The sequence below is a fragment of the Astatotilapia calliptera genome, chromosome 16 (genome assembly GCF_964374335.1).
Source record: "Astatotilapia calliptera chromosome 16, fAstCal68.1, whole genome shotgun sequence".
Lineage (NCBI taxonomy): Eukaryota > Metazoa > Chordata > Actinopteri > Cichliformes > Cichlidae > Astatotilapia > Astatotilapia calliptera.
In genome coordinates, this window is record NC_137437.1 from 33,778,678 (window position 1) to 33,803,861 (window position 25,184).

The 25,184-nt window shown below is 41.1% G+C and overlaps 1 protein-coding gene across 1 annotated transcript; it reads left to right on the plus strand.

Annotated features, from left to right (window-relative positions):
• Positions 1 to 17,672: 17,672 nt before the first annotated feature.
• Positions 17,673 to 25,184, plus strand: gjc4b (gap junction protein gamma 4b). Its single transcript, XM_026145450.2, has 3 exons — positions 17,673 to 17,861; positions 22,473 to 23,649; positions 23,752 to 25,184. The coding sequence occupies exons 2-3, from the start codon at positions 22,503 to 22,505 to the stop codon at positions 23,763 to 23,765; spliced, it is 1,161 nt and encodes a 386-aa protein (XP_026001235.2). The 5' UTR covers positions 17,673 to 17,861; positions 22,473 to 22,502; the 3' UTR covers positions 23,766 to 25,184.

The window sequence follows — 25,184 nt, forward strand, 5'->3', positions numbered from 1 at the left end:
ACTGCAATGCAAGTAATTAAGTAAGGTCCTTGACCATTAAATAAGTCAAGACATAAATTTAAGCCTGCATTTGACTGCCTGTTTAAATCATACAACCACAAGGCAGTAATTCTAGATTTTAATTGCATAATTTTACTGTCAATTTATAGCAGTCAGTTTATTAGAAGTTTGTTCTACTAAAAACAGCTGGAAACAAGCTGATGAAAAGAGAATCGGCAGGCCACAAAACCCACAGCTCTTTCCTTTGAAAGCAGCAAAGAGGGTCTTGAGAGCTGACAGGCACAATGAGTAAGCCCTGCCTCATTTCGCTTCTTCTTCTTAAGTAATTCAAGTTATATACAACATGTTAACTTTTAACACTTGAAAAACTCTTTTAAAAATTGGCTGTTGTGCAGTTATGGAGCCAAATTCTTCCAAGAGCTTGCAAAGGAAGAAAATGTTTAGTTCTGTCCCATCCAGAGCCACAAGTATCCTTTTACAGACTTAGAACAACATGTTTGTAAAAATAATATCAGGTTCTCTGGAGACCTCACCCCAACCTTTCATCTAAAACGCATAACTAAAGTGTCAGGTGACTGAGAAAAGAGCTGTCCCACCCATATGTCTCCCGCTAAACAAAAACAAATGGCACGGATTTTGTGAGAAGGAAGGAGTTTTGATGTTCAGTGTGAGAAGGTTAATAGTGAACATGTATAATATGCCCTAAAGCATAGGTGTCAAACTCTGGCCCGCGGGCCAAATTTGGCCCGCAGCCTAATTACATTTGGCCCACGAAGCCATACCAAATTACTATTAGAGCTGGCCTACTGGTATTATACAGCTAATATATATATTGTTTAGTATTAAGCTTTGCTTGTTCCATATTCAGTTTTCCAGCAAAACTTATTTGAGTCCATAAGAAAAGATTCATTCCTATATCTGGAGGAAGATTTTTTTTTAATAAATATTAATGTTAGCCCGCGACTTTGTTCCAGTTTTGAATTTTGGCCCACTGTGTATTTGAGTTTGACACCCCTGCCCTAAAGGGTGCAGTCAGAGCACAGGCATTATAATGGTGGGTGGAGCCATGTTTGGGAGTCAGTAAACTGAGTGAGCAGGCCTCATTAATCTGACAGGTCACATGATATTGTAGTTCTCTGAGTGAGATAAAACAAATATGTCGTGCCTCTGTAGTTGAGTTCATCACAGATTACTCAGCAATGATTGATATTGGCAAAAGAACAAAAGTCAGACATGTGGTGGACTCTTTCGCTCCACATACGATAAATTATTGCAGAAATACATTCAATAAATCCCATGTTGTGCCAGAGGACATGCAGAAGGAAAAGATCCATCTGACTAATAGCAAGATTAAGTCACTGACCTGGAAGCCTCATTCTTCCGTGGACCCTCCTCCTTCCTAAAACTGTTCGGACTGTGCTGGAATGATATTGACTGTTTACACAGTAATATCTGCATTAATGCATGGTTTATTCTTTTGCCATATTTTTCAGCTGTTGGTGAAACAGTCAGTTTGGGGCTCCTTAACTAATTGATACTTAACTTTACAGTAGTGGTGTGCAACAGTGTAAATTTTGATATTCATTCAATTAAAATAGAGATACTGATACTTTTAACTTATAAAGGTAGCTTGTTGTGACTTATGAGATGGAGCATCATTAATCTGCAAATTCTGAACACGAGTTTATTCCGGATTATTTTTTTATTTTCAAAAAAACCTTTTGTATGTAGCACAGTCCAGTGGGCTACATTTTGAACTTAAAGGATAGAAACAAACTATTGATCCTAGTGCACTAATATCGATTTAATACCAATACCAGTATTAGTGTCGATATTATTGATATTTGGATCAATTCACCCACCTCTGCTTTGCAAGCTGTAATTGGGGATTTTTCTCAATGCACTTTTCACACCTTCATAGTTGTGGTAATGCTGTGAGAGTTACATGTTTGTCCCTCTATATTAACTTTGCTCAAGCACAATTCCTGAATTCCCACTTTACAAAAGCTCAGGAAAGACAGGCACTTAATCACACACTCCTTTCCCAAGAATCAAAGTCAAAACAGCTGTTTTTGTTTGAGCCTCAGGTGTTTCTTGTGCAACTTATAATCATGTTTGCTCCTTGTTGTTGGCCACCAAAACCTAGGCTTGAATAGAGTAATAGGGATGTTATCACTGAATCACATTCTAAGGACACATGCCCAATTTGTTTTAATAATGCCGTTCAGTCTTTGATATAAGTCGACATTTCCACAGTTAAACTTCAGTAGATGGAAGGTGAAAGACAACATCATCACTAAGATGTTTTTGCAGTCAGGGTGGCACAAAAACAAACAGAAAGAATGAGAGACATTCGGTGGTTTTAAAAGTATCTCTTAGTTTTTATTTTCGTATTTTTGTGCTTCCTACCTGCCTGTTCTCTACATGTGTATGTCTGTGTGGTGCTTCAAGTTATTTTATTCTGTAGGTTTTTTCCTGGTGTGTGTTTTATTTCCTGCCATTGTTCTTCCCTGTGCATATTTAGTCTGTGTGCCTTTGAGTCTCTTGGGCTTTGTTCTTTCTCTCTTTTGTTGATTTTCCCAGTACTTTGCTGAGTTAGTGAACTTTTGGTGGTTAACCTGCTTCCCCCCTCTACTAAATTCCTCTATTGCTGCTTTCTACCCTTCCTTGTCTTGGGTTAGCTGGTTTTGCTTAAAAATCTTTATCCCACAAACTCAACATAATAAGTGGGTTTTGTCACAAAGAATGCACAAAAATCAGAACCGTATGAGTCCCTACATAATTCCATACACTATCAGCCTTTAGCAGCTTATTCAGGACAGATGCATGTGAGTTTGTTATATTATGTACACTATACATTTGAATGTAAGTCAAAAATATAGCACTAGAGTATTATTGATTACTGAGTAGCAGAGATGGGCAGTAATGCGTTACTGTAATCCGATTACTTTTTTCAAGTAACGTAAGTAAAGTAAGAGATTACTATTGCAAAAACGGTAATTAGATTACCGTAACTTTCCCGCACGCTGCGTTACTGCGTTACTAAAACCGTGATTTTTTTGCGAGAATGTCTCATGACAGTGACATAAGCAAGTGTGACGTTCGTGACAACAGCTGTGTGCAGATCAACAATGGATCACATATCGATTGTGGGAGAGAGTATGAGCGTGCAGCGCTTAAAGCGTGGAAGTACTGACCTTACTTTGAGTTTGATTCCATAAAAAGTGACAAAAACATTAGTGTCTGTTGTGCGTGGGAAGAAAACTTCTTTTTACAGCGAAAAAACCCCTAAACTTCCAAGCAAGCACCGAGTGCGCTAACACATAATGGGAAACTCACAGAGAAACTCACGGATTCTTCCACTGACCGCTGCGGCACACCTGCACCAGGGTAAACCTCCGCCTACCCAACTCCTGCTTTACAGGTGAAAATAGAGCAACAGGACCGCTGAGTCTTTGACTTTATTTATTTTCTGCTGTGTTTTACTTGCATCTATTTGAAAGATTGAGTGTAAACACAAAAAATATATATTTTATGAGCTGGAATGTGCAGAAAATAAGTTTAAATGTTAAACTAATTTCTTCCAGTCAGAGAATGTTGCATATAATTAAATTTTTGCTTGATGCATAAAGTTAAAAGATTAAAACTAATAAAACAAGTTTTAAAAAGAGACTTTTCCATTTGATTACATTTTGTATGATGGATTATGTAGAAAAAGTAGAATTGGGCTGAAAGATCTATCGCTTTATCACCTATTCAGGTTGTAAATCGTGTTTTTAAAAAGTAACTAAGTAACTAAGTAATCAATTACTTTTGAAAATAAGTAATCAGTAAAGTAACGGGATTACTTTTTGGGGGAAGTAATCAGTAATTAGTTACTGATTACTTTTTTCAAGTAACTTGACCAACACTGCTTAGTTTCAGTTAGCTGTTGTTTGCTAGCCTGCTCTAAAAGCAAGGACATTTGACGCTCCACAGTTGAGGATCCACACAGAGCCTCGTCTATAACTGCTGAAGATTTACTTTGCTCTGACCTTATAGTGGACCTGTACAGATGCACTTCATCTTTTGCTGCTCCAGTCTCCCTTGGTTGGTGCTGTGCCATCTGGGGAGCTTAATGCTGCCACCGTGATGGATCACAGGTGCATCAGCAGACCTGTCTGCTTGCTGGCTTATGCACCTCATACGTTTTTCCAGTGTACCTGTCGCTCTACAAGGAGGTTACAAAATACTGTCCACTTGAATCAGCACTGAGGTGTGTGTCATCAGGAATAACACCACTGAAATGGAAAGGGCAAGGATAACAAGCATAAAGTCCAGATCATCAGCATGTAAGGGAGAGTCACAAACCTGTTTTTTGTTTACATTAGATTTTCATTTCAAATTTGCTGAATTCTGTCTTTGTCTTAGATGCTCATACATAACATAACATATATATAGAATACTAACACCGAAGGGGGGCTCGAATCTCCCCCTTCTTTGTGTACTCCAGTCAACCTGTTTAAATCTCACAGGAAATATTGTGTTAGTGTTGGCTCTGTTTGAATGGTTGTGAAAACTAAACAGGGAGGATTTCAGTTCACTTGGAAAAAAAATCAATCAGTGGAGGCTGACTTTACAACTCCTTGTACAAACAGGCTCGGGAGCTGGAAACAGTGGTGACTATAAAGCTATTTTCATGTTTTATAAACAGCTGCTCCCCTCGTTGGTCTGACTTACGTGAAACTTCTCCACATGACTATATAAAAGCGTGAAGTGTTTAACTCATATGAACCCACTGCGTTAGTCACATGGTGAGACCACGGTTGCTCATGGTGGCTTAGACAATCTGGCCTGGAAACTCTGCTTGTCTCTGAACCACCAGACTTTCATTTGGACGGTGACCAGAAATGACGTAAGAAAGAAGCATTTCATAGATGTGACAACATATTCAGACTGTCGTAGATCGATTCCACTGAATGAACATGAACAAAAGTTCATTGCCATTGATCAGCTGATGAGAAATACTTAAACACAGAATTCATCCATCGAGGCTACTATTCTCACCCGAGGCCAGTTTAGAATCAGCACTTCACCTAACCCCACTAACTACATGTCTTTGGACTGTGGAAAGAAGCCCGAGTACCCACACAGACATGACAGGAACTTTACTAACCATCAAAACTAACTAAACACAGTAATTATACACATATATAGCTATTTAATATTTTCCCTACCTTAGCAGACAATGAGTCTGAACTGTAGTTTTGAGTTACTGAGTTTCTTTAAGGTTTTCTGGTCTTTATAGAAGTTTGTGTAGTTAACAGCATCTTTTTCAGCATGACTTTATCAGTCTCTCACATTGTTGTGGAGAACTGTTCAACCACTGTACTTTACAAACCTGCTTCATTTCATTGAGGTTTATGGGCACTGGTTTATGCACAACTTTTTAAAGGTTCCTTTGCAGCCTTTCAATGAGTTTGAGGTCTGGACTTTGACTGGATCGTTGCAACATCTTGAGTCTTTCTTTTCCAGTCATTGTTTTGTAGATTTGGTGGTCTGCTTGGGATCATTTTCCTGTTGCATGATCCAGTTTTAGCTGTGAGACAGACGCCACATGTTTGACTCTAGAACTGGCGTACAGGGATATTCATGGTTCACTCTTGTTAAGTCTTGTGGTTTGTTCAGATGCAACTTTGCAAACCTAAGTTATGCTGCCATGTTCCTTTTAGAGAGGAGAGGCCTTCACATGACAACCCGTCCAAACAAGCCATACTTGTTCATTCTTTTTCTGGAACCTCAATTTTTTAAAAAACAAATTAAAAAAAATATTCACAATAGAACAAGAAAACAAATCAAATGTTTACAATGAGACATTTTACTGTTTCATGGAAAAGTAAGTGGTTCTCAAAAGAAACTGCTGGAAGAACATATTCCAACTAAATCGGTAAGTTGATCGCTAAAGTAAGTGAGCATAAAAAAATAGCATCTTATAAAGCCAGAGCTTCTCAGAGGAAAAGATGGACAGAAGTTCACCAGTCTGTATAAAAAACCCCACCTCAACATATTGTGGAACAATTTCAGAATAACGGTCCTAAGACTGTGGATATCTCATCGTCTACGGTCTATTAAATTATCAAATGATTTTGGGAATCTGGGGAATTCTCTGTGTAGAAGAGGCTAGGCTGAAAATCAATATTGGATGCCCATGATCTTCAAGCCCTCAGGCAGTATTTCCAGCACTGCATTAAAAAAAATAGGCAAGATTCTGTCATGGGAATCACTGTGTGAGCTCAGGACCACTTTCAGAAAGCATACATATGATCCAGATATGCCACCATCTTCTCTGGGCCAAAGCTCGTTGAAAATGGACAGAGGAAAAGTGGAAAACAGCTCTGTGGTTGAACGGATTGAACTCTGAAATTCTTTTGAATTTCTTTTTGGAAAGCACAGACACTCGTAGACTTAGGTTCTCTAGATTAAAGTGGAAAGAAACCTTCCAGCATGTTATAAGGGATGAGTTCAGAAGTCTGGATCTCTGATGGCATGGTGGTGGTTAGCGCCTATAGAATTAGCCGCTTGCACCTGCTGAATGACCTATTCAGGATTCAGATCAAAATATTCTCCCATCCAGATGGTGTCTTTTGCAGGGAAATCCATGCGTATTTCAGCAAGAGGGTGCAAAACCACAAACTGCATCTGTTACAATAACATGCCTTTGTAGTAGAGAAGTCCGGGTGCTGAATTAGCCCGCAGTCCAGACCTTTCACCAATTGAAAACATCTGGAGGATCATCATGAAATAACAAATACTGCATAGAAGACCCAGGACTGCTCGGTCTTCTATGTCTTCAGTGTTTTATTGTGACTAAAAGATGGTTTATGAGATTTGCAAATGATTGGATTCTGCATTTATTTACATTTTACTCCACAGTCAGCTGTGCGACAGCTATCATTGAACATTTAACATGCTAACTGAGGCCTGTAGAGTCTGACATCTAACTTGGATCCTGGCAATTGTTGTGAAAACCTTTTACTTGTGAATAATCTTTCTCACTGTGGATGGACTTCAGATTGTTTGGAAAAGGCTACATAATCCTTCCCAGATTGATGAGCCACAGCAGTCGCTTCTCTAAGATCCTTGCTGATGTTTTTGCTCTGTGGCATTGTGTTAACTCACACCAGAAAGCTCCAGACCAGCAAACTGTCAACACTTGGGCTTTTATAGAAGTCCTCACACTTGCTGATGACTTGTTGCTTACCCTTTTAATTTACATGGCCATGACTTTATATTTAAAGCAGAATTTCTGCTTTTACTTTATTATCGAAAGGTTTGGTGGGATGACAGCATGAAACTGGCCAACCGATACTTCCAAACAAAGGAGGGTTTCAAACCTCAAATAACACATTTTTGACAGCATACTCACTTGTGCTCGGTCACGTACTGATTTGAATCTGCTGACAGCTGCGTTGCATTCCCTCCATTTTTTCCTGTGATCGCCGGAGAAGCATGCTATACGTGGTGACCACTGGCTGTTGTGAGCTGAAAGGAAGTGATTTTCCGCGTCTCCTTTCTGCATTTGTGCTGTCAATCTGCACTTTTTTTCTGTAAAGGCATAAAACACTTGTAAGCTGAAATTAGAATAACAATACCCAGCTTCTCTTTTAAGAGAAGCTGGGTATTGTTTTTTTATGGGATCCTCAGACAATTAGGTCTCTGCAGGCTGGAAAGCTTGAAAGAAGGCCACAAGAATTTCCCATTCTCATCTGGAAGTCACTGTGTTTTTGGTGGCATATTTCTACTCAAGTTTAATGCTTGCTTACTTGGCCAGTGGACACTTACACTTACAGTATATTAACTGGATTTTATCTGGGCTTGAGAAGTGCCCAGTTGCCTGCTCTGGACACATCTTTCAAGTTTCCTCACCTTCTTCTTAAAAATGCTCTGAGGGTTCTGCTGTAATGTTTACTTCAGCTTAGAGGAATGAGAATGAGATGAGGCATTTACATAGAATCAGGTTTAACACCTCTTGCCCTGTTTGCACTTACAGCAACAACGGGGTGAGGATGATCCCCACTGAATAACTGTAAAAAGGCAGTCTGGTATTCTTTTGTTTGCTTTCTCAGTCACTTGTTTACTAAGGGCAGAGCCCTGAGTTTCAGCTGTGCTCATGTCCCAAGTCATGTCCTCCAACAGTTGGGAGAACTATTTCCACTTGGAAAAGTAACTCAACGTTGTAATTTTGCCCACACTTAAACACAACCTTCCAAAAGTCTAACTTTGACCCAGCGTTATGGTGTAATAAGAAGCTGTGAGACCCAAAGGCCTCTTATCATGACATCACCACTCAGACATGAGCAGAGCCAGATGGAATAAACACATGTGCGATACAGAAACCATGTCCAAGCTACCCATAACTCTACGGACATGCATCTCATCACCGGAAATCTCATCAGTCACTGGATATCAACCTGAAAAAAAAGGTTAAAGGGCAATAAGCACTCTTTATTAGTCAGACATGTTTGAAATGGTTGATTGATATTAACTATTACCCCAACATGCACGACAAGGAATTTACAGGGTAATTTAATTTTGACTTATTCCGCTTGGCAGTGATACTGAAGCTTGGCCTCATTTTTGTATTTTCATGGCTCCGTAGCCACAAATCCTCTGCTCCTCTGCCATCCCGCACGGCTGCTTTGATTGATGCTCCCATTTTCCTGTCATCCAGGAGGAGAGGTTCTGTACTTGCTGAATCAAGGGTGATCTTAGCATTTTTACCCCACTCATAATTCCTCACTGTCTGGCCACACTCAAAGACTTGCTCCAAAAAATACTTTTACGCATTTCTGAGTCTTTTGCACAGTCATGATGACGCCATCAGAGTGACGAGAATGTGGGGGAGTTTAAGAGGCTCAATGTAGGAAAATTACTAGCATAGTTTGCTATTTGAATCAGAATCAGAATACTTTATTGATCCCTGGGGGAAATTATTTTTTGTTACAGTGCTCCATTTTAAACCAACATTAAGACAAGACAGACAATACACTAACTAAGAATAGTACAATATATACATATATATACATACATACATACATACATAAGTCACTTATAAATAAATATTTGGAAAAGAAACATGTGTAGTTGTAGCAGCAAACAGTGTGTTAAGTGGATGCGTTGTACAGGGAGATGGCCACAGGCAGGAATGATTTCCTGTGTCGTTCAGTGGTGCTTTTCGGTAATCTCAGTCTCTCACTGAACGAGCTCCTGTGACTGACCAGCATGTCATGGAGTGGGTGGGAGGTGTTATCCAACATTGTCTTTATCTTGGACAGCATCCGCCTCTCCGACACCACCTTGAGGGAGTCCAGCTCCATCCCCACAACATTACTGGCCTTACGGATTAGTTTATTAAGTCTGTTGGCATCTGCGACCCTCAGCCTGCTCCCCCAGCATGCAACAGCATAGAGGATCGCACTGGCCACAACAGACTCATAGAAAATCCTCAGCATTTTCTGGCAGATGTTGAAGGACCTCAGTCGCCTCAAAAAATAGAGACGACTCTGGCCCTTCCTGTAAAGTGCTGTGGTGTTTTTAGACCAGTCCAGTTTATTGTCAATGTGTACTCCAAGGTATTTATAGTCCTCCACAATGTCAACACTGACCCCCTGGATTGAAACAGGGGTCAAGTGTTTCCTGGTCTTCCTGAAGTCCACGATCAGTTCCTTGGTCTTTGCCACGTTGAGCTGCAGATGATTCTGCTCACACCACGTGACAAAGGAGTTGGTTGGTATTTATACCACATGCAAGTGCATAGAGATATAGAAAGAGACAATTTACAGTTACATGTCCTCCAAACCAGACTAATGTGCAAATAGAATCTGTTAAAATTGCCTGTGTATAGTGCTTTACAGACACACACACACACACACACACACACACACACACACACACACACACACACACACACACACACACACACACACACAAGGCTGCCGGACACTGGCGCCACCGGGCCCTCTGACCACCACCAGTAGGCAATGGGTGAAGTGTCTTGCTCAAGGACACAACAACCGAGACTGTCCAAGCCGGGGCTCGAACTGGCAACCTTCCGATTACAAGGCGAACTCCCAACTCTTGAGCCACAATTGCCCCGTTAAAGGAGAGTATGCAAAAGTGCATGGAGATAACTGCCTGATAAGTGACACTCCCATAACATTTTTTTGCCCTCAGTTATTTCAAATGATGAAATATGCACACAGCTGCACTTAAAAATGCTTTAAAAACAAAACACGAGTAACACATTTAACATGATGCTTCATTCATATAACCAATTCTCTTTTTTTTCTATCTCATTTAATTACATTTAGGGAAGCCAAAAATCCAAATGGCAGGAAGCGTGCTTCTCAGAGTGTCGTAAGCAGCAGCAGAGCCCAGAGGCCATCCTCACCAGCACCTTGAAGTGTTTACAAATGACTGCCTTTGGCACCAAAAGATTACCCCCTCTATCCCCCGGGCATGTCGTTTCATGCACTGGTTGGATATAACATGTAGGAAGCTGAGTTAGAGTTTATCATAAGTATGTGTGGCATACATTGCCTGTTTATGCCCTGTCCTTATCTTCAACGTCATGCTGCTCTGTTGTATCTTAATTGCCCCTTGGAGATAAATAAAGTCTTTCTGATTCTGATATAATATTTTGAGATTGAGAAACACCAGTTTTTCTTCCAAACCTTTTCAGACATGCTTCACTTCAAAAGGCCAGAATTGTTAACACTGACAAAAAACAGGATCCAAGCTGAATTTTAGTGAAATAAGTTTTTCTTCTGATATAAATAACATTGATTTCAATTAACTTCTTATTCTTCCCCTAGTCAGCCATACCCCACCTGAAATGGGTCTATACCCACAGTTGAAGTATCCCTGAGGTTGGCAGTATAATTACAGTGTTCATTGATTGATCATTTTCATCCTGACTTCTTGAAAACAGCTAAAGACAATTGCTCCTCTGTAAAATTCCCTACAGGCCTCACTAGTTAGTAATCACTGTATGGCTTTCAGAGTTAGTCTATTTTTAATGTGAATTATCCATAAAATACAGCCTGTCAGGGAAGCAAAGGAAGAAATATATATTTGTAAAAGGCAGATTTGCATATCAGAGAAACAGAAACTCTTTTTTTCTAAGTTCCTGACTGCAAGTTTTTTCAGTGAGTAACTTTCCTTCAGTTCAACAACTGATGACTCATGCATCTTCCAGTGTTGTTATGCAAAAGAAGGATTTCTTCAGGGTAAGAGCAGTGAGCCCAGCTCTCAGTTCCTTGTAGTAATCTAAGTAATCCACCAAAATGAATCATGAAAATCTTCCAAGTAGTGACAAACCAGTTTTAGCTCAAATTAAAAATAAAGTATGTTGAAGATTGTAAAATGCAATGAAGTTGTGCATGTTGTGCATTAACAATATAACACAAACCTGAGCCACCTGTTTTGTAACAAAGACACAGAAGCTGTTGTTTGAGAACAGAAACCCAGGACAGATAATCATCTGTGGATCCCGCCATCACTACACCCAGCCCCTGATACCCTAACCACCACCATCTGCTCCGGGGTAGGGCTGTCTGTTTCCATGGTAACTCAGTACCCCTCCTCCGTAAGGCTTCTTTTGTGTGTCCCACGTGCAGTCTGTTCCAACTGTAACCCCACCATGCTGACGAGGCGTGCTGCTAATGTTGACTGTATGACAGAAACAGGAGGTTTCATAATGGGATTTGTGTCTTCAGGAATTTTATGTTTGGTAATTTCGCCTCTAAAAAAGATTCTGGAAAGATTTCGATATAAAAAAACAAAAAGAAAAACCTGAGAAAGAGCCACACTTTGAGAACATCACTCCCCCTCCCCCCAAAGCAAGACAAGGTGACCTCGCAAATGAAACCCAGCCACCCCCACTTTTACCACCCAGGGTGCTTGGTCACTCTACCTCCCCACCACCACCCAAAAATGCATTGTTCTTAAACTGAGATGAGAGGAAGAGATAGGAGCTGCGTACCTGTGAGGAAGTAAGCAGTACCTGTGAAGACAAATGCTCAGAAGTCACCGAAATCAATAAACATGTGAAACGAAAACAATGTTCAATTGCGCATTCCTTAAAAATGAATACAATTACAGCACATTGATCTAATTTTATTAATGAGATGAAAATTCTAAGGCATAACACATATTTTTTTAGCACACGCTGATTACTTCCAGTCAGCCTCAAGAGCGAGGCCTACTTTTTTTTTCTTCTTTTTTAATTCCAAAAGCAATTTGTGGCCATGGTGCTGTAATTACATTTGGCCTGGCACTAACAGCTGGTTATTTTTTGCCATGTATGGGGCCGTAGGTGTGGTATACAGCACAGTTTTAGGCCTGTCTGCATACTTTTTTCCTTTTTTTTTGTTTCATTGGTTGTGCACATGCATGCATATAAGATGTTGATGTGCACAACTGTGAACTTTAAAAATGCCTGTCCGGTGCTAATAAGCTCGTCATTCTGTTACTGATGCATTATTAGGTGGAGTGGAAGTGAGTTACTCTGATCTGAGGCAGAACCTTATTAGGCACTATTTGGGATACACTGGCTCCTAAACAACACACAGATGGAAAGTATTAGTCTTCTTGGCAGGAAGCTCCACTTCCCTGTTGTACTGTGAATTATAATATTACAGCTAGGACTCTGGGTACTGCTGGAATGAATTATTCTGGGTCATTTTAAGTAAGTGCCCAAAACCTCACAGGTGCAAGTGGATCAGCTACCTGAAGAGAGTTTCACAGAGTATGAAAGAGAGTGAAAAGCAGTGAATTAATACTTACCATTTCTTACTTATTAGAAGAAAACAAAAGAGGTTACACAGCTGACAGTCAGGCTGTAGGAGACTGGAATTCTTCTCTGGGCCACACTGAAGACAGGGTGGTTATTTTTCCAAAGTCATGCTGGTTGGTTGCCACGTTAACCCTGCGCTAATGCCATTTCATAAAATGAGTCGCGCCCTTGTGCATTTTTCTGTGTATATGTGTGTGTGTGTGTTGTAGCTGGGAGACAGCCACAAGAATGCGATTTAAAAAATGAAAACCAGCAAGGGCGTGCAGCAAGCAAAACTCTTAACAAGACCTTAATGTGGTGTGGGTCTGTGTGCTTCTGTGGTTTATCTGCTCTGTCAGGGTGGTGCTAATGCAGAGGGAAAGGGAATCTCTTCTCTGGATGTCTAATAAGATGGTTAACTGCACATATCTGATCTAAAAGTTAAATAAGCAAGTACAGTTTATCAGTGCACCCTGCCGAGTGACACATATTTTTTCTGCTAAAACTGCCCAAAAGAGGAACAGTATGGCTCACCAAGTTGAACTTACACAAGCGTTCAAGCACAAAACCAGTCTGGGTTGACCCTTTCATCAAAAGTGTATGTGCGTGTGTGCGTTTGTGGCAGGAAAGCAAATATCACAAGAGTATGATTCAGAGTGGCTCAGGTTCTGAGGCAAACAAGAGGGCAACTCTTGAGCAAAGCCCTTTCACATTTTGAGTTGAATATTATGTTGCAACACCACATCCAAAAGGCCGGATGTATGTGCGTGCGTGTGACTGCGTGTGTGTTTTACTTTCTTTTCTTTTTTTTAGATTTTCAGCAAAGCCAGTGGACAGACGCACAGCCCAACAACAGTGATAAACAAGTGGTGTAAGACCTTGTCCGCAAGGGTGCGGATTAATTACTTAGAGCTATTTGTGTTTTTTAAAAACCATGTGGCCCACACTGTAACAGCAGTACAACACAGGAATGTTCAAGTCTCCCCCACTGGGTAATCAAAGGCCACTTGAGCAAGCAGCTTTAAGCCGTAAATCAAGATCTGCTCTGAGACCAGTTTCTCCATCCACAGAAAAAGTGCTGACAAACACTTTTTTTCTACACTGTTTCTGAAAAAGTTCGGTTTCTACAGGCAAACATGGCAACAGATGTTTGACGTGGATGGAAAAATGTCTACAGTTTGTATTTGCAAACTTGTAGGATGTATTCCAACCAGTGCTGCTGTGGTTTTGTTGCGTTGTTATTTCATTTTGACTTTTTGTTCTTAATTACGTTTAGTTTGTGTTAGTTTCCAGAGTGAGTTTTATCTTGTTTCACTTTAGTTTTTATTTTTGAAAATGTTCAGTTTCAGTTTATTTTTATTAGTTTCAGTGTTTGTTTGTTTTTAGCTTTTAATTGTTATTGTATGGAGGGCATTTAGCAGGGTTGTGATTTGGGAAGATAAGGACAGGTATTACAATAGAAACACAGAACAAAAGAGCAGTGGACATACATGTTCATCAACACCTCGTCAGGTAGGAAACAACACTGTTTTTCAGATTAAAGATGCTCAAACTAAAAAAATAATCCGCTACATATTTATTTATTTACACATTTCTTTCAGTTAGCATAATTTTTATTTTTATTTGAATTAACTATGATGCTTTTTCATGTCTAGTTTGAGTTCACTATAATAACCTTGATCCTAGCCAGCACTGATTAAAGTTACTTTTAAAAGTGCTTTGATACGTTTCAAAACTGATCAGTTACATGACAACATTACCTGCTGTTACCAACTCAAAAGGACCTTTGAACTGGGTCTGTGTGTTTTGATGATACATGTTGAGAGGATGTACATCCCAGTCCAGATTTACCTGTAATTCATTGTCTTTAACTCATGTGATAGAGCTCATACTGGTAGCATCACTCCTAGTGCAGAACCAGCAGCAAGCTTACTAATCTACAGAAAATTGAGAGCCTCAGTTAAACTGACAGCCAGCTGTTGTGACTCCCTAACAGGCCTCACTTCCTGTGTTGTGGCAGTGTTGTTGGCTTGCAGATGCTTCTTTAAAATGTGACGAGGCGCTCTCAGCACCTAGCAGACTTATTGTCACCCAGATACTAAATCCAAATATTTTCAGTGTTCGTTGCTATCAAGCCAGCTGACCGGACAGGAGTGAACACCCATCTGAATGCCAAGGAGCTGAAGAGAGACAGGCACACTGCAAATGTGTTTAACAGACACTGGTGCTTTCTGTTGATGCAGACATGCATGTTTGCTTAACAAGAAGACAAGCATCAGCTCGTGGTCTGAAGGGGCCGTGAGGGCAGGCTTCCTTGCCTCCTCATTATCTCTCACTGTCATTTGCAATGTGGTTTCCCAGAGCACCCCACATTACACCCCATGAATAAAAGCATGCTTGTGGTTCACAATAGAGCTCGGGCTTCACCATGAAAAGGGGGAAGGGCTTTGCATTCCTCCACTGACCTCCTGTTTGCAGCAGATATTAAATAATAAGTCCTTCTCCTTGTTTGCTCTCACCAGCAGCGAGCACTTATCAAAGAGATAAGACGAAGCCCAACTGTCCCCCAGCCTGACGGTGCATTCGCAGCTTTGATGCAGAAAGTAGAGTAGATGTGCTTTGTCTGCATTTTTCTCTGGAGAGGTGCGGTGAAGCGACGGAGAGCAGCATTTCAGGGAATCCAGGGAGAACAATGTCATCATTCAGTTTGAGTGACTATCTTGGGAGACTGATGCTGACTGCATGCTTGCGATATTTAATCTGGGTGACCGTGCATACCTCATTCATGTCACTTCTGTATCGAAAGTGCAGCATCAGCCAACTGCAAATTCAGCAGGTTTGATTAAGTGCAAGCCAATAATGCGTGGTGGGTGTCGCGTCCCCCCCCCCCAAAAAAAAATAAATAAATAAATAAAATAAGAACATTTAGAGCCAATGTCAGATTAGGGCACACAGAAGGTCTTGATTTAAACACAACATGGCTTAAAAGCTTTAACTCTCCTTTGACGTCGACTAATCGACGTTGTTTACTGTGGGTTCAAAGAAGTGTTGAAGGAGGGCTCAGGAAACACATGTTTTTCTTAGCAAAGAAAGTGTGACACAAAGGAAGGGGGCTTATGATAGCAACAACTTCCGAATGCTGGCATCAGCAGGAAGAGGTGCACCCACTCTCAACAGGCTGTATTGTTCTAGAAAAACAATGGTTGACAGCTGCTTCATGGCTTGATGCCACTTTTTTCATGGCACACTACGATACTGCTGCTGGAACTTCTAATGTATGAAGGATATGCTATATTTTCCATAGCCCATATGGAAAATATAGTCCATATTCAGCCCTAACGGCCAATGGGAGATAGAGTAGTAAAACTCATGAATGAAAGAAACTTTCTGAAAAGACTTAGGATTTTGTCTCCAAGCCCCTTTTCGCTCTGTCTCTTTATTCAAGTGAAGATGAAGCACTCAGCTCTATCTGCCCACAGATGCTGACGCTGAGTTTGTCCTCCATTCGTAATTGCCTATGGCAGGGGTGGCCAACTCCAGGCCTCGAGAGCCGGTGTCCTTTAGGTTTTAGATGTGTCCTTGATCCAACACAGCTGATTCAAATGGCTAAATGATCCCCTCAACATGTCTTGAAGTTCTCCAGAAGCCTGGTAATGAACTAATCATTTGATTCAGGTGTGTTGACCCAGGGTGAGATCAAAAACCTGCAGGATGCCGGCTCTCGAGGCCTGGAGTTGGCCACCCCTGGCCTATGGCATAAGGAGAATCCACAGTCATTGGCAGAATCACAGCTGGACACTGTGTCTCAGTGTCCAGAGAGTTTGCGTCAATTCACATATTTTTCTACGTTATTGTGCTGTGAAAAAACAGATTTGTGTTTGGTCTGCTACACAACATTAGGTCCAGATGTCAGTTGTGAAACTAGCGATGGCAGTGTTTTCTAAGCATCACAAGCTTTAGTGACGCATCGCTCCTTGTGCCATAGTTTAATTTAATCATTGTTTGTACAAAGAATTTCTTTTTGAAGGGAAAATAAGGACAGTAAGGAAAATCATCCTGTTTGCAGACTTCTAGCTGCAGGCCAGTTGCTTTTGTGGGATCTGATTTAATACACTGCAGTGTATGTGTGGACATGTTTAACCTGAACAGTGAGACAAACTGATGCATGTCTTCCTCAATGGGTATCTTATCTCTTTGGCATCTGCTGGATGTGTTTAATCAGCTCCTTGAACGTGGATATCTAAAACACTTGAATTACTGTGACTTTCAGCTTTGAAGGCACTGCACATCTGCTTTTCTGTGTGACATTATTATAATTTTTTGGAACCTGTCAGTCCTCGTTTGTACGTGTGTGTGTTTGATTTTTTTTCTGGACCTCTGAGTCAGAGATGGACTGAGTCATTACATCTAAAGCCTGTTTTAAATTCATCTGATTTGGAACTGTTTGTTCTGACTTGGAGTTTAAATCGAGACATTTAATTCAGTTTGGATACCTGGAAATTATCCAGTTTGGACAGAAATGGAAACTTCTGCAGGTTGCAGACAGGCTCAAGCACCTCCAATAAAGCTGTCTCTGTTGTTAACAATTAAAGCCTTTTTACGAGGCCAAAATTTAAGCGGCGAACTAAACCCATTCTCTGTTTTTTCCAGTAAAAAAACTGATTTATTCTTTGCTTCCAGAATGCTCCTCCTGCGACACATTTCTCGGTCCTCTCACCCTGAGCAGCCTGGAGTTATAAGACGAAGCAAAGATTGCATCAGGAATGCTGGCAGTTTAATGCTGTTCTCCAGGCTGCGCAGAAAGGGGGTGGGGTGCCTGGCTGGAACTGGGAGGAGAAGAAAAGAGGGGAGGGGGGATTTGGGAATATTCTTTGTCCTCGCCCAGCAGTTCGACACACAACTGGAGAAACGACGCGAGCTCCTCGTTGGAAAAGAAGAAAAACCTGGATGGCTTAATATGAAGAGCGGGAGGACTTTGATTTAAAAGAGAAACCCTGCGTAAGACCACGACTTTAATGAAAAGGAAGACCTGGAATCATAACTGAAGGTAAAACACCTCACAGACAAAGCGCGGCGGGGACGCGGGAGCATCTTCTCTTAGCTTTGGCTAACAAATAAGAGCTTTAACTAGACTTTTATCTTCAACTTCTCGGGCCTGTCCGCCGGTGGCTGTGATTGTAAAGCGTCGGAGGTCACTGCAGCGTTTTTAATAAGCCGTGCGTTACAGCACAAATCCGTTAAACGAGAGTTTACGCGCACAGTGTGAAAGCAGGGAGCGCTAATTAAAGAGAGAAAAGGGGAATCTTACGGCACATTAAGGCAAAGATATCTAATTAGCAGAATGTGCAGTTACAGCTGCGTTGGCACGCGGACTATTTATCTCGTTTTAACGGGACTTTTATCTGCATCCACTTTGTGATTGGACGGTCAGGAACCGTCTGGTTTTTTCCTCCCTGGAATCTGCCCACACACGCTTATGTGGGATATTAGCTGCAATATCGATACTTTCTTAACGGTTTTCAGGATTTATAAAAACAATGTCGCCCACCGGTTTGCTTTGATAACAGTCGGTAACGTTAACGGAGCACGCGGGGCACCGCGCTGACGACGTGTCCAGTCGTTGGCCACGAGGAGGAATTTTATTCCCTGCAAATGGATTAGCTTCCTTAAAATTTCATATCGGAATTCGTGGATTTGGGTTTTTAAATGATTTTTCTTGTTTTCTTGTCATTACTCTTCTTCAGTTTTACTAATTAAGTAGGTTTTATGATGTGACTCACTGTGCTGTGATGGGCGGATGGTTTGGGATGTCTTTTTTTCCCCCAAACCCGGTTCTATCGTTAAACTTAACCGGAAGTCACTCCTTACTCAGGTCTGCTCGGTCCCTGCTTACTTGTCGGTCTCTCCCCCCCTCCCCGCTTCAGGACAGGGGCTTCTATGCTTAAGCGCATTGGGGTACCGGAAGGTTAACTGCAGCGAGCCTCCCAGATGTGGCACAAAACCCTCTCTGTTCAGCAGCAGTGTTGAATCTCCACTGGGTGAAAGCAGCCTGTTTTCTGTCAAATACCACACAGACAGGCCCGGGCTGGCTCTGCAGACAAGGCTGAAACTCATTTGTCTTTTGAGGGATGAGTGGGGAGCATCTAGGGAGTCTCTGCAAAATCTTAATTGTTAATACTGATGTTCGCATCACCCCCTCTAGTACATGTAAGGTTCAAGCTATATAAAATGTGGTCATTGAAAGCAGATGGATTTTACATTACATTACTGTTTCTTTGATAGGTGGGTAGGCCCATGAGAGGTTTCAGAGTCAGCACAGCTGAAGGAGACTGAAAGCAGCGTAGAAACGCTACAAAAACTCATCAAAATTTGGATGAACACTTCCGCTGCCGTGACTTCAGGTCCCTTGTTATGTGCAGTGTACCAGCATTGATGAGTGGAAGTGATAAGCTCGATTCCAAAAATTGTTTTTGATGGAGTCTGTTATTCATCCCAATCCCTGCTCGGAATTTGATCCAGCGAGGTCCTGCATTTCTGTTAGGCAATCTTTGTTATGTAAAAGTTGATAAATTGTTGAGTAACTTAGCAGTTCGCACGTGATGGACTAGTGAATAGTGGTGCTGAGAAGGAGCTGTAAAACTAAAAATAAGGATATGAGCAACAGGCCCATCTACATACCATTCTTTGATTCCAGTGCTCAATTATCAAGAGCAGCTGAGAGTTACATAATTCAGCTCTTTCTACTTCCAGCTTTTTGCTTTAGGCTTGCTTGTGAGGCAGCACTCAGACTTGAACAAAATGTCAGTTCTTACTAACTATTAACCTACATTTCAAGCAGCTGAGGATCATCTTGACCTTTAGTCCTTCTGGCTTTGCATCAACAAAACTACAGTATAGCTCAGTTTAGATGGAGGGTAAAGGTAGTTCTCACAAATATTTAGTATGTGTTATCTCCATGGAAACCCAACAGTTGCGATACCACACTTTTGTGTTGCTGCATCTCTTTGCATGTAGAAATGAAATGGCTGCATACAGCAACAACATAAACCACAGATGAGATACTGAGAGGGGAGCAGTGACTAAACGCAGGAAGATAATTGTTTGATTTAGTAGTTAATGTTTCAGACTGAATCGTCAAACTTGCTGATCATTTATCTGATTGTCATTACCCAGTTGTTCCTGCACAATGCAAAATGTTCTTTATCTAGGGAAGTTGTTGTGTTGTTTTGTTTTTTGTCCTTGCCAACCCTGCGTCAAACATGAGTACCACTCACACTGGAGAGTTGCCCAGTATAACAAACCACTTATTGAGCTGGAGCGCTGAGGAGAGTAATCTTTAGAAGGCTTTTCAGTGGTAGTTGGTGTTGGAATCGTTCGGGTCACTTTTCCCTTATTTGATCTAGTTGGTCTTTTCATGCATGCAGTTTTTCTTAGCCACACAGCATATTATCAGCTAAAAGGCTTGTTGCAGGTGTGCATGTATACTTTTAATCAGCAGTTATGAATGAACGTTTAAATGATGTTAAACGTGATTTCTCCCTCACTGCTAAAAACATGGGGGTAGATGGAAAAGTATCATAATCCAAGCTATGAATAAATCCTACAAATGTGCTGGGTGAATAATTTGAGGCTTTCATGTCCAGCGTTTCTTTTCACGGCATAACGGCGTCACTCGTTGGCACAGTCTCACGAAACCTCAAGCTAAGGAAGTTCTTTCACACAGACGACATGACCCATGAGCTGATCTGACTGAAAAACTGAGCAGTTTGTCAGCTGAGAGTAGTTTCCACACAGACTTCAATACAACCATCTTTTTAAAACTATAGAGAGCGCCCCCTTTTGGGCATTTGAAAGAATGCCGATTTGAGGTACTTGCAGTTGGCTTCAACTTTTAAACTCTAAAGATATGTTTGGATGTTATATAAACTCTGTGGTATGATGTGGTGAATATGTTCTTTTTTTGGTTTGTTTGTTTTTTGTAACCATAATATATAAGTTATTCAAAACTTCATGCTTTTATATTCACAGTAGGGATGGGAGGATGGAAATCCAGAATCTGTTCCATCAAGCTCATGGGTTGCTTTTTTCATTCCAGCCGTGTTTCTCTGCTCACATCCATGTCCTGGCAGTGGAGATTTGGATATAAATTAGTTGCACTGAGCAGGAAATAAATAAATTTAAAAAAGTATAAATAGAATGCATGGTGATGTCAGGATCAGTCGAGTCCATTCCTTTGTGCTGATGTTGCCGTAGGGTGCTAGCTGTTCTTTGTCAAGAATAAAAAGCACAAAACTAACAATGATGACACAGTGTTAAAAGTCATTTCCCATTTCTTTAGTCGAGTTGATGAAAAAGGTCACAGATAAAAGTTCAACAGACAAGAAATAGTGTTTGTGCAACAACAGAGTGCTTCCCACATGGCTGTTAAGCTAAAAACTTTGCATACGTTGGGCTTCAGCTTAAAAAAATTGAGAAAACTGGTCAAAGGGAAGACAAAAGGGCAAAAAAACCAGGTGATTAACAGTATTTGTAAGTTATGACCTTGAGAAATAGGAAAAATCCAGCGAAGAGGGATCTGGCCCTTCAGTTGATCCATCTGCTGCGCACGGATTTGTCATCAGAAATGTCTCAGCCTGAGAGTTCAGGTTGTGTTGAAGAATAAAGGTGGTCACAACAACAATTGACTTTTGATCTCACTATTAACATAGATAACAAAACATTATATTTAATATATAGTGTATATACATCACATGATAACAACTAAAGAAATGAGGGCTGACTTGAGGTTTTCGCACAGCGCTACTTTTTATTTTATGATTCATATAGTTGAATAAAGGCTTTTCAGTCTTTATGACCGATACATGAACAGAGTCGTTTCAAGGCAGAGGCAAAAAGCAGCATAAGAGTTTGAATAGAAACTTGTACCTTATGTAGCTGGTTGAAGTGCAGCAGCTTGGTTTATAGTTCTGGATAATTACACAGCTGAAGTTATGAGGTGTGAAGCCACTCACGCTCTTCATTACTACCTTGTTGTCAGATTACTAAAATTCAGTTAAGAACAACCACACGTGGCTCTGAATTAGTTTGTAACTTCTTAAACTTCTGTGAATGTCACTGAACTCTGTAAAAGATGAAGACAGCTTTCAGTGTCTTTGCACAGCAGTGTCGTAACATGGAAATGTGGTGCTTGACTGAAATTTTGCTTGCTGAAGTTTCCTCACACTAACACGCGCATGCTTCTTTTTTTTAATGTCTGACCTCAGGGCTTTTTCTTCTTTCTTTTTTTGCTGTGATAAACACCATGTACCATGTCTGCTGGTTAGACTGTCTGCACATCGCAGTCTTCCTGTGGTTACATGATTTTGATTGCATCTATTCAGACAATATCAGATCCTTGCCTGAACATGCCTGCAGATTTTACTCCATGGCTGTAATGGGTACTACTGTGAGGGTGGCATAATAGCACCACCTTGTGTTGCATAAACATGATACACCTACTACAGTGTATTTAAATGTTAAGTACTACTGTATTTCTTTTTTTGGTCATATTTTAGTGACCCATATTCCTTCACGCGCTTTCTGTTGTTGGGCCAGCTTCTTGGTAAAGACATCCAGAAATTAACTTTGATATATGCTTTTTTTTTTTTCTCTTACACAGACATAGCTGTGTTCCTGTTCCAAAGACAAAATGAGTTGGAGCTTCCTCACACGCCTTTTGGATGAGATTTCCAATCACTCCACCTTTGTGGGCAAGATCTGGCTCACCCTCCTCATTGTTTTTCGGATTGTGCTGACGGTTGTTGGAGGAGAGTCGATCTACTACGATGAACAGAGTAAATTTGTGTGTAACACGCAGCAACCTGGTTGCGAGAACGTATGCTATGACGCCTTTGCGCCATTGTCGCACATTCGCTTCTGGGTGTTTCAGGTGATTATGATCACCACTCCCACCATCATGTACCTTGGGTTTGCTATGCACAAGATTGCTCGCATGGATGACGATGACTACAGGCCCCAGGGCAGGAAGAGGATGCCTATAGTGAGCCGTGGTGCTAACAGGGACTATGAGGAAGCGGAGGACAATGGGGAGGAGGATCCCATGATCATTGAAGAAATTGAGCCAGAAAAGGAAAAGGAGGCTGCGGAAAAGCCCAAGAAAAAGCACGACGGGCGCCGTCGCATCAAGAGAGATGGCCTGATGAAGGTCTACGTGTTCCAGCTGTTATCACGTGCCATCTTTGAGACCTCCTTCCTGTTTGGACAGTACATCCTTTATGGTCTGGAAGTGGCACCGTCGTACGTATGCACACGTTCCCCTTGCCCGCACACAGTGGATTGCTTCGTGTCACGCCCAACAGAGAAAACTATCTTCCTGCTTATAATGTATGCCGTCAGCGCCTTGTGTCTCCTCTTTACCCTGTTGGAGATCCTGCACCTTGGCATCAGTGGTATCCGTGACTGCTTTTGCACGCCACGGCCCCGGCACCCCACCCCACGACACTCAGCTCTGGCCAGCCAGAGGTCCTCCATCTGCCGCCAGCCCTCTGCGCCTCCAGGCTATCACACTGCTTTGAAGAAGGATCCATCTGGAAAACTGGGATTTCGAGATAACCTGGGAGACTCAGGTCGCGAGTCTTTCGGGGACGAGGCATCGTCTCGGGAGCTGGAGAGGCTGCGCAGGCACCTAAAACTGGCCCAGCAGCATCTGGATATGGCATACCAGAACGAGGAGAGCAGCCCGTCACGCAGCAGCAGCCCCGAATCTAACGGCACTGCAGTGGAGCAGAACAGGCTAAACTTTGCCCAGGAAAAGCAGAGCAGTACCTGTGACAAAGGTGAGGCTTCCATCTTTGTCTCTTGATAACCACAGTTTTATTTATTTTTTTCTGGCTGTTTTTGAAACTCATTGCTTAACAACCCTGATGATCTGTCTGCAGGTCTTCGTGCATAGATTCTCATCAGCTGGGCAGTTAACATGAGGAGCAGTGAGAGGACACAAGGGATTTGAACCAAGGGGAGTCTGTATGTGTGAGTGGGATGTTGTGAAATTGCTTGAGGTGGATGAAGTCAGCCCAAGCCTTCCAGTGTTATGGCCGACTGTGGTCGAGCATCGGTTCACATTGCAAGAACGGTCGTCTCAACCCAGCAATACTCGAGACACAAGCCGGTCTAAAGATCCAAAGTGCTTACAAACTGCCATAGTGCAACAAGAACAGTTAAGGTTACCATGTGCTTCTCCCTCAGGGCAGCTATTTTTTTTTTTATTTTTATTTTTTTATAAATATAATTAACTTTAAGTCTTAGAGCTATTAGTCATTTTTATGAGTTTGTCCTCCATTGGATGTTCAGTGATTGCATCTAAAGTTTGCATTAGATTAAAACTGGAAAACTTAATGGGATTTTTCTAAGGCCAAGCCAGATGTGCAAAAAAAGATGTTGAAACTGTAAGAATTTTGTGTTTTGTGCAGAAGTGAGAGTGCTTTTACATGCAAACAAAGGGTTAATGGACACAGCACCACTCATAAAGAAAAGGTACTGGAGTTATTGTCATGCTGATGAAGACTTTGAGGTGTAACATTTCATACAAAGGTTTCCCTCAAGTGTGTCAAAGGATTTGTTTTTTGTGATTTTGATGATGTTGCACCAGTCAACATTCCCAAGTCTGGCGCCTGACTGGTGACTGGAACACACTTGGGATGCCTTTGTCCAAAGGAATAGACAAACCTGGGTAATGCTTGAAAACCATTTAACTCTTGATAATGACTTGCATTGTTTTAAACATTTAATACTGTATTTTTGTATTAGTTGTAAGTGTTGTTGTCTTGACTCTTGTCACTGTGGCCAACACGTTTGGGATTATTTTGTTTTTTTCCCTGTTTTTCAAAGAGTATTTGCTACTGTCTTAGCTCCCTGATGCCAGATTTTGTTGGACTGGTGTATTCTGTTTGGTACAGTTGAGATAATATTGCAACACTTTTTTCTTTAATATTTAAATAATTTTGTTTTCTTATTTTATTAGGTACACATCATGTATGACCACAAGAAATGTTAACTTTTGGTTTTTTTGTTTTTGTTTGTTTTTTTCCTTTTGGTTAAGTGGGGATAAAACTGTATCTGTTTGATATCTGAAAGTGCTGATTGCTGGATGAGTGTTTTCACTGTTCCAGGATCTGTAATCAAATCAATGTGAATTTAATGCCTTGAACGCGCTCTGACGAGATGCCATCTTTTTCTATTCTGAATAATACCCACAGTGCCAATTCATATTTTCATCTCAAGTTATTTTTGAACAATGCTTTTTGTACTTTTTATACTTTTTGTATTGATAGAACTTTGTGGTTAGTTTTAAAATAAAAATCCAGCAAATTCA